The sequence below is a fragment of the Gigantopelta aegis genome, chromosome 10, assembly GCF_016097555.1.
Source record: "Gigantopelta aegis isolate Gae_Host chromosome 10, Gae_host_genome, whole genome shotgun sequence".
NCBI lineage: Eukaryota > Metazoa > Mollusca > Gastropoda > Neomphalida > Peltospiridae > Gigantopelta > Gigantopelta aegis.
Genome location: NC_054708.1, coordinates 8,270,002 through 8,284,942, shown reverse-complemented (window position 1 = coordinate 8,284,942; position 14,941 = coordinate 8,270,002). Strand labels below are relative to the sequence as shown.

The window sequence follows — 14,941 nt, the reverse complement described above, 5'->3', positions numbered from 1 at the left end:
AGACACGACAATTCGTTTTACAATGCCTCGATACATTGACAGAGATATGGCCCTTGAAGTTAGGAGACACGACAATTCGTTTTACAATGTCTCGATACATTGACAGAGATATGGCCCTTGAAGTTAGGAGACACGACAATTCGTTTTACAATGCCTCGATACATTGACAGAGATATGGCCCTTGAAGTTAGGAGACACGACAATTCGTTTTACAATGCCTCGATACATTGACAGAGATATGGCCCTTGAAGTTAGGAGACACGACAATTCGTTTTACAATGCCTCGATACATTGACAGAGATATGGCCCTTGAAGTTAGGAGACACGACAATTCGTTTTACAATGCCTCGATACATTGACAGAGATATGGCCCTTGAAGTTAGGAGACACGACAATTCGTTTTACAATGCCTCGATACATTGACAGAGATATGGCCCTTGAAGTTAGGAGACACGACAATTCGTTTTACAATGTCTCGATACATTGACAGAGATATGGCCCTTGAAGTTAGGAGACACGACAATTCGTTTTACAATGCCTCGATACATTGACAGAGATATGGCCCTTGAAGTTAGGAGACACGACAATTCGTTTTACAATGCCTCGATACATTGACAGAGATATGGCCCTTGAAGTTAGGAGACACGACAATTCGTTTTACAATGCCTCGATACATTGACAGAGATATGGCCCTTGAAGTTAGGAGACACGACAATTCGTTTTACAATGTCTCAATACATTGACAGAGATATGGCCCTTGAAGTTAGGAGACACGACAATTTGTTTAACAATGCCTCAATATATTGAGCTGAAGTTTGGTATATAGCTTTATCATATACTATTATGACTTTCATAATGATTTACCCATTCTTATAGAGTTATTGCCCCTGAACTGAGGAGATATGACAAATAAATTCGATTTTTGTTTTGTTTGCAATACCTCAACATATTCAGCTGAACTTTTGTGTGTAGCTTTACAGCTCGTTTGACTTTCATGACGAGTTACCCATTTTTAGCAATGCCTCAATATATTCAGCTGAAATTTGGTTTATATCTTTATCATGTATTATTAAAGATCAAGTTTGACTGTTGTGACAATTTACAGTGTTTTAGGACTTGAACTTAGAGGCCCAACAATGTTTTGTATTTCCTATCTCTCTAGGGGCGGGACGTAGCCCAGTGGTAAAGCGTTCGCTTGATGCGCGGTCTGTCTAGGATCGATCCACGTCGATGGACTATTTATCGTTTCAGCCAGTGCGCCACGAGAGGTATATCATAGGCCGTGGTATGCGCTATTCAGTCTATGGGATGGTGTATACAAAAGATCCCTTGCTACTAATAGGGAAAACTTGTAGGGGGTTTCCTCTCTAAAACTCTAACCGGTGATTAATAAATCAATGAATATGTTCCAATAGTGTCTTTAAACAAAACAAACTTTAAACCATCAATCGATCCACCCATACGTACGTACCTATGTACCACCCTACCCACTTGCCTACATCCATTCATCCATACATGCATACATAGATAGTAGATAGTAGATACAAGCACACACATACAGGTACATACAAAGAATATACATATTTACACAGCATATTTCATACTATTTCCTATGATATGCCATTCATGAATCACTGGTTGGAATGCGAAAAATTAATAGCTTCACTCAGATGATCGACCGTTCATTGTAGTTCATTTCAGCCCCAGGACTGGTATATCAAAATATTTTGTATGTGCTGTCCTTTCTGTGAAAAAAGCATATAAAAGACCCTTTGCTGTTAATGGAAAAATGTGACAGTTTTCCTCTCAATACTACGTGTGCTAATTACCCGTTGACATCTAATCGCAGATTATGAATTCATTAACGTGCTCTAGAGGTGTCGTTAAACAAAAACCAATTTGAATTATTCAAGTAAATGTAACAAGGTGTATGGCATCTATAGGCCCAAGATGTCCCAATTGGGATATCTTGGGTAATTGGGACATTTTGGGGTTCAACATGCATATTCGATGCATATCAGCAAAGCTGCAGATGAATCATGCTGTCTGCCTTAGCTATTAATAAATCAATCAATGTGTTCTAGTTGTTTCGTTAAACAAAACAGACTTTAAACCATCCATCGATCCATCCATATATCACAGAGCTCGAGTACCCGTACAAGGTGGAATATAGTGATCAACTATAATGCAATGGAAAATGTAGGACAGTCATTTCAGCAGTAAATAATTAACGATATAAGTTACACAATAATTATATGATCATGCGCTAGTTTCTCTTTTAAACTGGCCGTCCGTCCGTCACAACACTGAACATGTCAACTGGTTTCTAAATGTAATACAATGACATTGTTTGGCATCCATGTTCAGCTAGTTTAAGTGTCGGGTACTCGGGTCCGGGTCGAGTTTGACCAATATTTTGGACTCGTGGAGACCCTAGTTGGAATAAGAAAACTCAATAGCTTCACTCAGATGATCGACCGTTCATTGTAGTCCATTTCAAACGTAAATCCCCCTCGTTTGGGCAGGCACAGTTTCAAAATGTCCACATGCCTTTAAATGGTGTGTGCTATCCTGCCTGTGGGACGCGCAAATAAAAGATCCCTTGCTGCCTATCGTAAAAGAGTAGCCTATGTGGCGACAGCGGGTTTCCTCTTAAAAAACAGTGTCAGAATGACCATATGTTTGACGTCCAATAGCCGATGATAAGATAAAAAAATCAATGTGCTCTAGTGGCGTCGTTAAATAAAATAAACTTTACTTTACACACCGAAACACATTCCATAGTTTGCAAGTGCATCACCCAGTTGCCCCGTACACGTGTCATTCTCGATTTTGACAATGTCCAGGAATGTCAATTAATCACTGTGGAACATTATTTCTGTCAATCTTTTTCATTCTGTTGATCTGTTTTTATTCATTTTTATTGTTTGAATTTGCGATGCGGTGTATTCGACTGATAAAAAAAAACGTCAGCTTTCAAATTTCACTTCTGACCCCAATCGTCCTTCAAGATCTACCGGTGTCAGGCCATAGCGCCCTTAGGGGCCAAAAAACCCAAAAACAAATAAGGATTATCTATGAAGTTAAATATGTTTTGGTGATCACGTGTTGCGAAATGATTTTGTGCCCCCCCCCCCCCCCCCCCCCCCACCCCCACCCCAGTTTTTCAGAGCATGCTACGGCCCTGGGTGTCACACATGATTTGCACTCCCCAATCAAGATTATACGTAGAATAAGCACTCCCCAGTGCATATTATGCATGTAATATATATTCCCCCAGTCTATAATGTATGTATAATATTCACTCCCTCTGAATAAAATGCACTCCCCCAGTCTATATTACACGTAGGCTATAATAATTTGTTAAGCACTCACATAATTATATTTAAAAAAAATTGTTTTATGGTTTTATGGCCAGTGCACTTTGTAAAAGTTGGTATAATACACAGTGGCGAATCTAGACGAAGGTGTTCGGTATATGAATCAGTGGCGGACCAAAGGGGGCCAAAACTTTCCTGGATCCGTCCTTGCATATTTGCAGAATAAAAATAATAACTCATCATGTGTAGTGATCGGATGTATCCCAGAATTTCTTCACCCATCCCTTGCTTCCCTTACTTCGATTAATATGACAGAAATTATGTGGAGATAACATTGCAAAGCTTTGTCTTGAACAGGTTCATATTTTAGAACCAAAGAATCATTACTTCAGACGCACCCTACCCCAGTTAAGTGCCACCTTATACCTATCATCATTTCTGTATTTTTTGTTCATATCAGGGATCCGACATTGACAACAATTGTTGTCTAAAAAACATTTCATATTTTTATTAATAAAAGGAAGTTGTAAACGAATTTTAGACGACCTAGCAAATGATTTTCCGTTGCAAACGGAAAAATTATTATTCTCAACAAAGCAGAAGACTGGTAAATCAAAGATCATGGTATGCGCTATCATGTTTTTGGGACGGTGCATATTAAAAAAATCCCTTGCTATTAATGGAAAAATGTAGCAAATTTGCTAAATCTAAGATTGTATGTCAAATTACCAAATGTTTGACATCTTATATTCGATCATTAATACATCAGTGTGCTCAAGTGATGTCGTTAAAAATATTGCACATGCCTAGTACACAGTAAGTTGATGTTATATAATTCATTAAGTTCAGTGCAAATTAAATGCTACACCGGTTGTAATGTTTGCCCAATTAATTCACTATTGTCATATAACCATTTCCCACAGTTAATTATCCTTACAATTTTGACAATTGAAATTCTTATTAGAGTTCCCCTACGTTTTTTTAAAGAGTATATGTGAAGGTTAGTGTGAAGTAATCTCATAATTACTAGATAAAAATTTGACTTTCAAGTGGCACTAACTGGCTTCCGTACTGTCCAATAACAGCATCACAAAACTTAATACAGACATCGCTGGTTTTTCGAAACTTGAGTCAATGTTCAAATATGTCGGCTTTCACTGCCAGGTTGACACTGTTGAATTCTTTTAAAAGTCTAACAAGTACATTGGTTCATTCAGTAAATGTTTTAACTTACTTTCGTTATACTTATAGGATTGCAACACATGTTGCAACTTATTTTCATAGCGTTCACACATTTTGAACAACTTTGGCACAGTTTACATTTCGAGTCATGGTTATTACAGTATTGTAGACTTATTCCACCTACACTTTCTGCACTGTCCGATAACTGCTTCACATCAAATAATACACACCTCGCTGGGTTTTTTAAACTTTCCAGTCGTTGTTATGTCGATTTTGACAGCCGAGCTGACACTGTTGAATTCTTTTATCTCAAATAGATCGGTACAACAGTGACTTGTTGCAATGTTCGTGGCTTCCACGAGTGCCTGTTTAAAAGAATATTTATCCGATAGGAACAAGAAGTGAACCACATCCTTTGCAAATAATGATTCATATTTTATTTGCAACAAAAGTAAAATCATAGCCTCTGATCTTCTCTTTATGTTCTCCACCTGGTACTCATCGGCCAAGGGAAGCACAATATCGATATTTTCTCGGTCGACATCTTTAACTGTGTTTGGATACAAGCACAGAAGGAACTCAATAAAATCTTCATACTTCTTGCCCGGAAGTGGAATCTTTTCTGCGTGTTTTTCCTTGAAGTTGAGTTCAAACATGGCGGCGAATACAGGTGAAGCCAAGGACAGAATTGCTTTGTTGACGTGTATTGGCTTGTCCTCCACCAGTAGGATGACATCGCTGGTGGCGCTTGGTGCACTAAACATGTTATTGGGTTCGTCTTCATAACTATCCGTATCCGTAGCTGACTCCCAGTCTGAAGTATTGTGAGTCGACATTTCTGAAAACTGGTAGTTTGTTTGACGTACAAGATACAACTACTGAACCATATACGAGTTAAATACTTCTTTGTCCTACCCTGGTGACCTATTTATGTAATGGAGGATGTACGAGGAGATGTAGATTCGTGTGAAAATAATTCACGAGCCCCGTAGGGAAGAGTTAATTATGTTTCATGAATCTACACTTCCGAGTGAATTCTCCAACTTAATCCATTATTCATTAAAACAAATTATGTGACTATTTGATCTTTTTTAATGAAAATATTGGTTAAAATGGCAAAGAATATTTACAAAACTAATAACCCAAAACGGTAGGATCCTTTCGGACCAAATCTGAACGATTAAAACAAACGAGTCGTTTTTAAGGGGTTTTTTTTTTTTTTTTTTTTTCTTTTTTTAATGGATTGCACCTTATCTGCCTTGGTCCATCTTCAATGACACCATGCCCCCTCCTTTGCCTTGGTACCCTAAATATTTTGGTTTACATTTTCCATTTAGCCATGACAATTTTTATTACTTCGACTTTGACTGTAACTCATTCAGAACAGGACCTGTTTTAGATTTTTAAAAAAAACTAATGGTCCAAGCCAGCATATAGACCATTTTGGTTCTAAATGTGGTTTTATGTCCTAATTTATAAAGAAAAGCCAGGCAAAAATTAACGTCATACCGCAGGAAAGTTTTTTAATGTTGACGCGCGAGGGTCAAAATCGACGCACGCGCTGACCAGAGATCAGAAATTTATTTTGTTTGGCCTAAGGAAATGATCTACATAACTCCCACCAGAGGCGTATTTAAGTATTTGGCGCCCCTAGGCCACTAATGTTAGCGCCCCCCAACCCTTTCATCGGCCCACGAAGGGCAATACATGTTGGCACTTAATAGGCATGGTCATGTTTAGGCAGGCATGGCAAAAAATAATTGAACATTTAGTGAGGGGGCTGACTGATTGTGAATTTTTATGAGGGACATGGTTTTCCGGCAGAGGTAAAAACTCGATGTTACTAAATGTATTTTCCTGCATTCTACAATTCAAATTCATCATTACAAATACTAACAAATGCAACACTTTTCAAGGAAGGAAGGAAGATAGGAAGGAAATGTTTATTTAACGACGCACTCAACACATTTTATGTACGGTTATATGGCGTCAGATATATGGTTAAAGACCACACAGAGAGAGGAAACTCGCTGTCGACACTTCATGGGGAACGAGAAATAGCCCAACTGGCCCACCGACGGGGATTGATCCCACACCGACCGTGCATCGAGCGAGCGCTTTACCACTGGGCTACGTCCCGCCCCCACACTTTTCAAATGCATTTTTCACGAAGTGTAACATTTGTACGCACGTGTATGCGTTGAATATATTATATAATAAATATATATAACAAACAACAGTCTTGTACCAAATTGTTGGTTCAAATTAAAATAATTATTTACAATGAACAACTGTACGATCCAATAAAATAAATCGTTATTTACAATCGCAAATATCGTGAATAACAACAGTCGAATTACTAAGAAGGATTTTGTATTAAAATGTAACTGAACTCAGTGGCGTAGACAGGATTTTGTATTGGGGGGGGGGGGGGGGGGGGGCACTTGGCATCCAAGCAAACAATGATATCGAGTACGCCACTGATTACCCCTAATTTCCTGGGATGTAGGTCTCTTCTCAAAGCTCTACAAACATGGATTTCCCCTCTTGGCCATATTGATAGAATGTAGAAATGAATTAAAAACAACAACGGCTTTCTAATTAGATAGGAAGGGCGATATCTATTGCAGGGTGGGAAGACATTTACAACTTTATCGTTTCACGATTACGATTTTGTGAAGACACCAACAATCGCTTAACGCACAAAATTGAACTTTTGAATCGTTTTTTGGAAAAAAAAATTTTTCCGATTTATCGCAAGCGACATTAAAGATACCAGCAATTAAAATACAACCGACACCTGAAAGCTATCGTTACGACAAGGCTTGACAGGTCGCACCCGTCAACCAAGAGCCGACTAGTCCCGACAACCGATAATAATCGTGCAGTGTCTTCCCAGCTTAAGGAAAAACCATGGGTCATATCCTTGAGAGACTATGTAATAATCTATCACTTAATAAGGAACCACAGTTACATGTTTTTGATACTTATATATCTAGCGTGTTCAATTATGGTTGTGAAGTATGGGGTTTTTGATACTTATATATCTAGCGTGTTCAATTATGGTTGTGAAGTATGGGGTTTTTGATACTTGTATATCTAGCGTGTTCAATTATGGTTGTGAAGTATGGGGTTTTTGATACTTGTATATCTAGCGTGTTCAATTATGGTTGTGAAGTATGGGGTTTTTGATACTTGTATATCTAGCGTGTTCAATTATGGTTGTGAAGTATGGGGTTTTTGATACTTGTATATCTAGTGTGTTCAATTATGGTTGTGAAGTATGGGGTTTTTGATACTTGTATATCTAGTGTGTTCAATTATGGTTGTGAAGTATGGGGTTTTTGATACTTGTATATCTAGTGTGTTCAATTATGGTTGTGAAGTATGGGGTTTTTGATACTTATATATCTAGTGTGTTCAATTATGGTTGTGAAGTATGGGGTTTTTGATACTTGTATATATCTAGTGTGTTCAATTATGGTTGTGAAGTATGGGGTTTTTGATACTTGTATATCTAGTGTGTTCAATTATGGTTGTGAAGTATGGGGTTTTTGATACTTGTATATCTAGTGTGTTCAATTATGGTTGTGAAGTATGGGGTTTTTGATACTTGTATATCTAGTGTGTTCAATTATGGTTGTGAAGTATGGGGTTTTTGATACTTGTATATCTAGTGTGTTCAATTATGGTTGTGAAGTATGGGGTTTTTGATACTTATATATCTAGTGTGTTCAATTATGGTTGTGAAGTATGGGGTTTTGACCCAGCTCATGATGTAGAAAAACTGGATATGGATTTTTGTAAAATAATATTGAATGTGAAAAAAGGTACAATGAATGCAGCCGTGTTAACAAAACCTCTACATGTAGTACGTAAAGTAAGAATAGTTAAATACTGGTTGAAGCTTTTAGAAACGAATAGTTGTATCTTGAAGTCAATATATGATGATATGTTAGAAAGTCAGGAATCTTTTAACTGGCTACACCATGTAAAACATTTATTATTTTCTTTAGGATTTGGAGATGTATGGTTTAATCAGCAAGTTGATAATCATGTAGCAGTCACAAAAAGAGTTTATATGCGCCTGTCAGATCACTGTATTCAAGAAATAGACAAATTGTTGAACAATTCACCAAAATGTAATATTTTAAGGCATTTAACAGATACTTTTTGTTTACAGTATTATCTGGGGATACCATTACCTATGTTATTCATCACTATCACAAAATTTCGTGTTTCATCGCACCAATTACTCATTGAACAAGGAAGGTATTGTGAAACTGAACGATCACAGAGAAAATGTATGTGTAATCGGGATAACAATGAAGATGAATTTCATTTTATTTTAATATGTCCTTTGTATTTGCATATTCGCATATTGTATGTAAACAAATACTACTGGTTAAGACCGTATGTTTTTAAATTAATACAATTACTGTCTGTTCAGAATAGAAAACAACTTTGTAACCTTGGAAAATATTTGAAATATGCATTGCATTTAAGATCGCAATATGTATAACTGTCCATCCTCCAAATACACATCCACTTGTTTATGTTTATGCTGATGATTATTTATATATGACTTATAATATTGTATATAATTGAATGCTTATGAGCCACACGGCTTAAAGTAAATCTACTACTGCTACTGCTGCTGCTGCTGCCACTGCCACAATTCAATACACCTCTAGGTAGCTTTTGAGTAAAACAAATGCTGAACCTTTTGGTAGTCAGGCATACATATCTCAGGCATAAATAAATAACAATCAGTCAAAAACAACTAAAAACAGAAACAACTAAAAACAGAAACAAAACAAACAAGCAAAACCCATAGACAAAAATCCACCTTTTTGAAGCACGTTTTAGAGGAAAATGTCAGGTATTGACTTTTTTCTTTTTGTTTTAACCATGGTAGTAAGTTCAGCAATGGGATTCTTAGCATCTTGTCACCAAAAAAGAACGTTCTGGTGTTTTGGTAAGAGTTTTACATTTAAATAATGACAATCTCAATTATTAAAATCCAATCAAACGAGAGCGGCGTTGGGGACGTCAATAGGACACAACCGTTTTCATATGTTAAAATCAGGGTCGCACGTTTGTTCACCTATTAGAAAAAACACAAGTAGAAAAGATATATTTAATGACGCACTCAACAAATTTATAATTACGGTTATATGGCATCGGACATATGGTTAAGAACCACACAGATAATGAGAGAGGAAATCAGCAGACACTAATCCATGGGCTACTCTTTCCGATTAGCAGCAAGGGATCTTTTATATGCAGCATCCTACCGCCAGGATAGTACATGCCACGGTCTTTGTTACATCAGTTGTGGATCGTTGGTTCGAACGAGATATTATATAGCCCAATGACCCCAGCGCTGGGCATCGATCCAACTATAGAAATAACAAACTGCGATAAGTAAAACGCAGACGTCATTCAGGAGATATTATTTAATAAAAAGTTAAAGTTCGTTTGATATTTAAGAAAACCACAGAGTTAGATCACAATGTACTATTTCTCCAAAATGACACTCATGACTTTGAAGTCTTCTATATGGCTGGATATAAATGTTGAGTCAAGATTAAGCGAAGAAAGCAGAATCCATTCATCATATCGGATTTATTTGCAATCGAAATTTCAGGACCATTAGTCAGTTACAAGGTATTTTATGTCTAAATGTTGAGAGTCACATCTGGTCTCATGGCATCTATTACACTTTTAAAAAATTGTGAAACATCTGGTGTTAAATATATCCGGTGAATATACAGATCGAACTGAAAGACACGTACGTTGTCATCTGTGGGATTGTTGTCAAGGATCTCACCGTCTTCATCGTCAGTTGTAGACATTTGCAGTTGTAGACAGTTCATCGTCAGTTCTGTTAACACTTGCAGTTGTAGACAGCATGAACACTAGGTTGTTATCAGATTGACAAGAACTATTGTCAGAATACGCGACAGTCAAGGCAGGGGAGCCACAGTCCTTCAACTGAGTTTTATGTCTAGTATTTCAATTCAGTCTGCACTTCCGGAGCTGCTTTAAATGACGTCTTCATCACATCGTCGCTAGATTTAACACCAACATTTTCACACTTTTCAAAAGGTGAATATTCAGTTGGAATGTAATTCCCTCGTATTCTTGTCTTCAAGATTGCCTATGCTTTCAAAAGAACAGCAGCTGATAGTTAAGTTTAAGGCGTGGGTCCTGCTTGAGGGATAAATAGTATAAAGGATTGAAATATGTACAATTATACTGTTCCAACTGTATCGTTATAAAGACCGGCTTTGCCTAGATGAGATCCCTGTCGTGGACAGAACTCTCTGGCGAAGTCAGGGGCTGCGCCCACGACAGGCGTGTTTGAACAGTTATCTGCAGTACTACAGAGAAACAACGCATCAAATACCACAACACATGGATGCTCCCTTTTCTTAACACTTGCACCTTGCCTTGATAATCTATCATATCAACACTAGCAATATCTAACATCTGTAAAAGTAAACTAAAGTTTTTTTTATTTAACGACGCCACTAGAGCACATTGATTTTTATCTCATCATGGCTATTGGACGTCAAATATATGGTCATTCTGACACTGTTTTTTTTTAGAGGAAACCTGCTGTCGCCACATATGTTACTCTTTTACTATAGGCAGCAAGGGATCTTTTATTTGCGCTTCCGATAGGCAGGATAGCGCAAACCATGGTCTTTGTTGAACTAGTTATGGATCACTGGTCGGTGCAAGTGGTTTACACCTACTCATTGAGTCTTGCGGTCTAACATCTGCTGCAACCATATTGATGGCTTTAATTAAAGTCATGAACTGGAATTTGAAGTAGTACACTATTACCTTAATCTATAGCTTTACTATAAAAGATCTTCTGAATGGAGTCAGTTTCTACTCATCAGTCAGTTTTACATCTCCATATATAACACATATATGTCATAGTCAAATTGCAGGAGTGTCATCTGTGTAAGTCCGTTGTCTTTATCTCGGATACATTTGCAAACATTTGCCTTTTTAGATATATATTTTCTTCGGAAACATTTTACACGTCAAAAATGATATCTAAGTTAATTTCTGTAGGTCAGTTTATTTCAATATCAGTTAAAATACCATTCAATAAAATGCCCTTTGTTACATTGGTAATTATATCCGATGCTTAATGAAATGCATTTGTCAAACTCTTAATCACAGATCTGGGAAACAGTGCCCTATGTGTACTTTTAGTAATTTTGATGATTTCGTTTAAATTTGCAAGAATATTACATGTGTTTATTAGTAGTATTATTATAACCCGATCTAAAAGGCATCTCTTCACTGTACACTCCAAAGTCGCATTAAATTCCTGGTATTGTATGATTCATAATATATTATATGATATATATGATAGGTTATATCAAAACAAGAAAGAAAGAAATGTTTTATTTAATGACGCACTCAACATTTTATTTACGGTTATATGGCGTCAGACATATGGTTAAGGACCACACAGATATTGAGAAAAGAAACCTGCTGTCGCCACTTCATGGGCAACTCTCTTCGATTAGCAGCAAGGGATCTTTTATATGCACCATACCACGGCCTTTGATATACCAGTCGTGGTGCACTGGTTGGAACGAGAAATAGCCCGATGGGCCCACTGACGGGGATCGATCCCAGACGGATGTAGTATCTAAAAATACAACTTAAGGGACATACCCTAGTTTTTAAACAATACGACGTCTTTTTACTGTTGGAGCCGGTTTCGATAATTTAAGTTAGAAGTACTTACATTTTATTATTTAGAATATTAATTTTCGTACACCTGAAGTGGTTCTTGTCATCCAGGTTTTTGTAATACCCCAAAATGCATTTTCCATACTTTCAAACTCGTCTACGTTAATCGGTATTTGTCGAGACTGCCGAGATAAATGCCGACTAACGTAGACGAGTTTTGATATTTTACATATTAAAAAACACGAGTACCAAATTCTGTTTATCCTATAACATTTTTAAACTAATATTTGCATTGTTATTTAGTAAATTGCAGTCGTCTTCATCGGTAATATGGCGCAATCACGATTACACAAATTAGCCTGATGTCACGCATTTTAATTAAATCTTATTAACAGGTTACGCTCAGGTATACAGGTCTTGCTAGCCTGTAAACAAATGACCCATTGACAGCAACACAATGACATTACCTTTCAAATTTGCATATACCTTTAAATTTGCATACCATTATTAACCGGGTTAATACACTAAATTATCACATGGGTTTATGACATGGATATCATGGGAAAGTTATAGGATAAAACATTTTATGATATAATATCTTATATTTTCAGTGCAATCAAAGTATGTGATATTTTTTTAGATCACATACTTTGAGAATTTGTAACTTTGCAAATTAAATGTAAATTAAGCTAGGTCACGGCACTAGGTTTATTGACATTTAAGCAAACGTACTAGGGCGACACTCCATAACTGAGGTATGCATTCATAGTCATCAAATAAAAACATTTCAATAGCAATTATACACTGAAGGCTGTCCAGCGTTTAGAAAACAGAAAATGTTAAGCACTATTTTATTTTGTTGTAAAGCCATCCAGAATGACATCATTCCGTTTGACGTCATTTTCATTCAAAAAGACACCGCGCCATATATTCTTACGTCATTTGAATATCTAGTAATGGCGGACTGAAATTAAAGTTGCGTGTACATTCATGCTAGTACAAATATCAGAACGATCAGAAACACGTTTAATATAAAGCCACTAATATTTTATGCAGAAAAATATATTTGGTATGTAATTACAATCGTTAAAAAGTCTGTTAGTCAATAACATCTTTAAAATTGCCTCAAATTCAGGAATGTCCCTTCAACACTCGACTACAGGTTCGAGTATTCTTAAACTGAGAAAATAAATCATGACAGAATGTTGTCCATAACAAAATTAGGCCCGTAGGAACAATATATGGAATTCGTTTTGGGTTTTTTTCTCTTTTTTTCTTTTCTTTTTTTGGGGGGGGGGAGCCACAATCTTTAATAGAGTAGTTAGTTGGGATGGACAAACCATATTTTTATCTTTATATATTTGTAGAGGCTGTTTTTGCTTGTTTGTTGTTGTTGGGGGGGGGGGAGGTCTTGTTTAGTTAGGTATTTTTAATTTTTAAAAAAAGGTTTTGGTTGTACTCTGTTCTTTAAAAACACCCTTCATCGTCTCTCATAGTGTTGAGAATCGGATAGAATTTCATCATTAATCATCGGTTATAATCAGCCGATAAACTTTCGATTACACAATCGGTTGGAATTAAATTAACATAAATATTATTTGAATCATAAGCGCCATGCCCTTACTGTCATGTTCACTGGGATAGATCCTACACATTGCCAATTTTACCTTTAAAAAACTGTTTAATATCTTCTGCTTTATACATGTACACATGAAAACAAAAACCAACTCCAAAATATTTACATCATCTAGCAGGAAGAATAATTAGTTAACATTTTCCCCAAAGAATCGATTTTATAATCGATCAAATCCGTAGAGCCGAACCGATCCATTTTCGATTATACTAGATCACTGGAACATCACTTGTCTCAGATAACATTTAATAAAACCGAGCCATTTTCGATTACACTAGATCACTGGAACATCACTTGTCTCTCATAACATTTAATAAAACCGACCCATTTTCGATTACACTAGATCACTGGAACATCACTTGTCTCTCATAACATTTAATAAAACCGACCCATTTTCGATTACACTAGATCACTGGAACATCACTTGTCTCTCATAACATTTAATAAAACCGATCCATTTTCGATTACCATAGATCACTGGAACATCACTTGTCTCTGATAACATTTAATAAAACCGATCCATTTTCGGTTACACTAGATCACTGGAACATCACTTGTCTCTGATAACATTTAATAAAACCGATCCATTTTCGGTTACACTAGATCACTGGAACATCACTTGTCTCTGATAACATTTAATAAAACCGACCCATTTTCGGTTACACTAGATCACTGGAACATCACTTGTCTCTGATAACATTTAATAAAACCGACCCATTTTCGGTTACACTAGATCACTGGAACATCACTTGTCTCTGATAACATTTAATAAAACCGACCCATTTTCGGTTACACTAGATCACTGGAACATCACTTGTCTCTGATAACATTTAATAAAACCGACCCATTTTCGGTTACACTAGATCACTGGAACATCACTTGTCTCTGATAACATTTAATAAAACCGACCCATTTTCGGTTACACTAGATCACTGGAACATCACTTGTCTCTGATAACATTTAATAAAACCGACCCATTTTCGGTTACACTAGATCACTGGAACATCACTTGTCTCTGATAACATTTAATAAAACCGACCCATTTTCGGTTACACTAGATCACTGGAACATCACTTGTCTC

General features: G+C 36.5%; 1 protein-coding gene across 1 annotated transcript; it reads right to left on the bottom strand.

Moving 5' to 3' along the window:
• Positions 1–4,717: 4,717 nt before the first annotated feature.
• LOC121382928 (ARMADILLO BTB ARABIDOPSIS PROTEIN 1-like) lies at positions 4,718–5,338 on the bottom strand. Its single transcript, XM_041512610.1, has one exon. It carries the CDS (start codon positions 5,336–5,338, stop codon positions 4,718–4,720), a length of 621 nt encoding a protein of 206 aa, XP_041368544.1.
• Between the last annotated feature and the right edge of the window lie 9,603 nt (positions 5,339–14,941).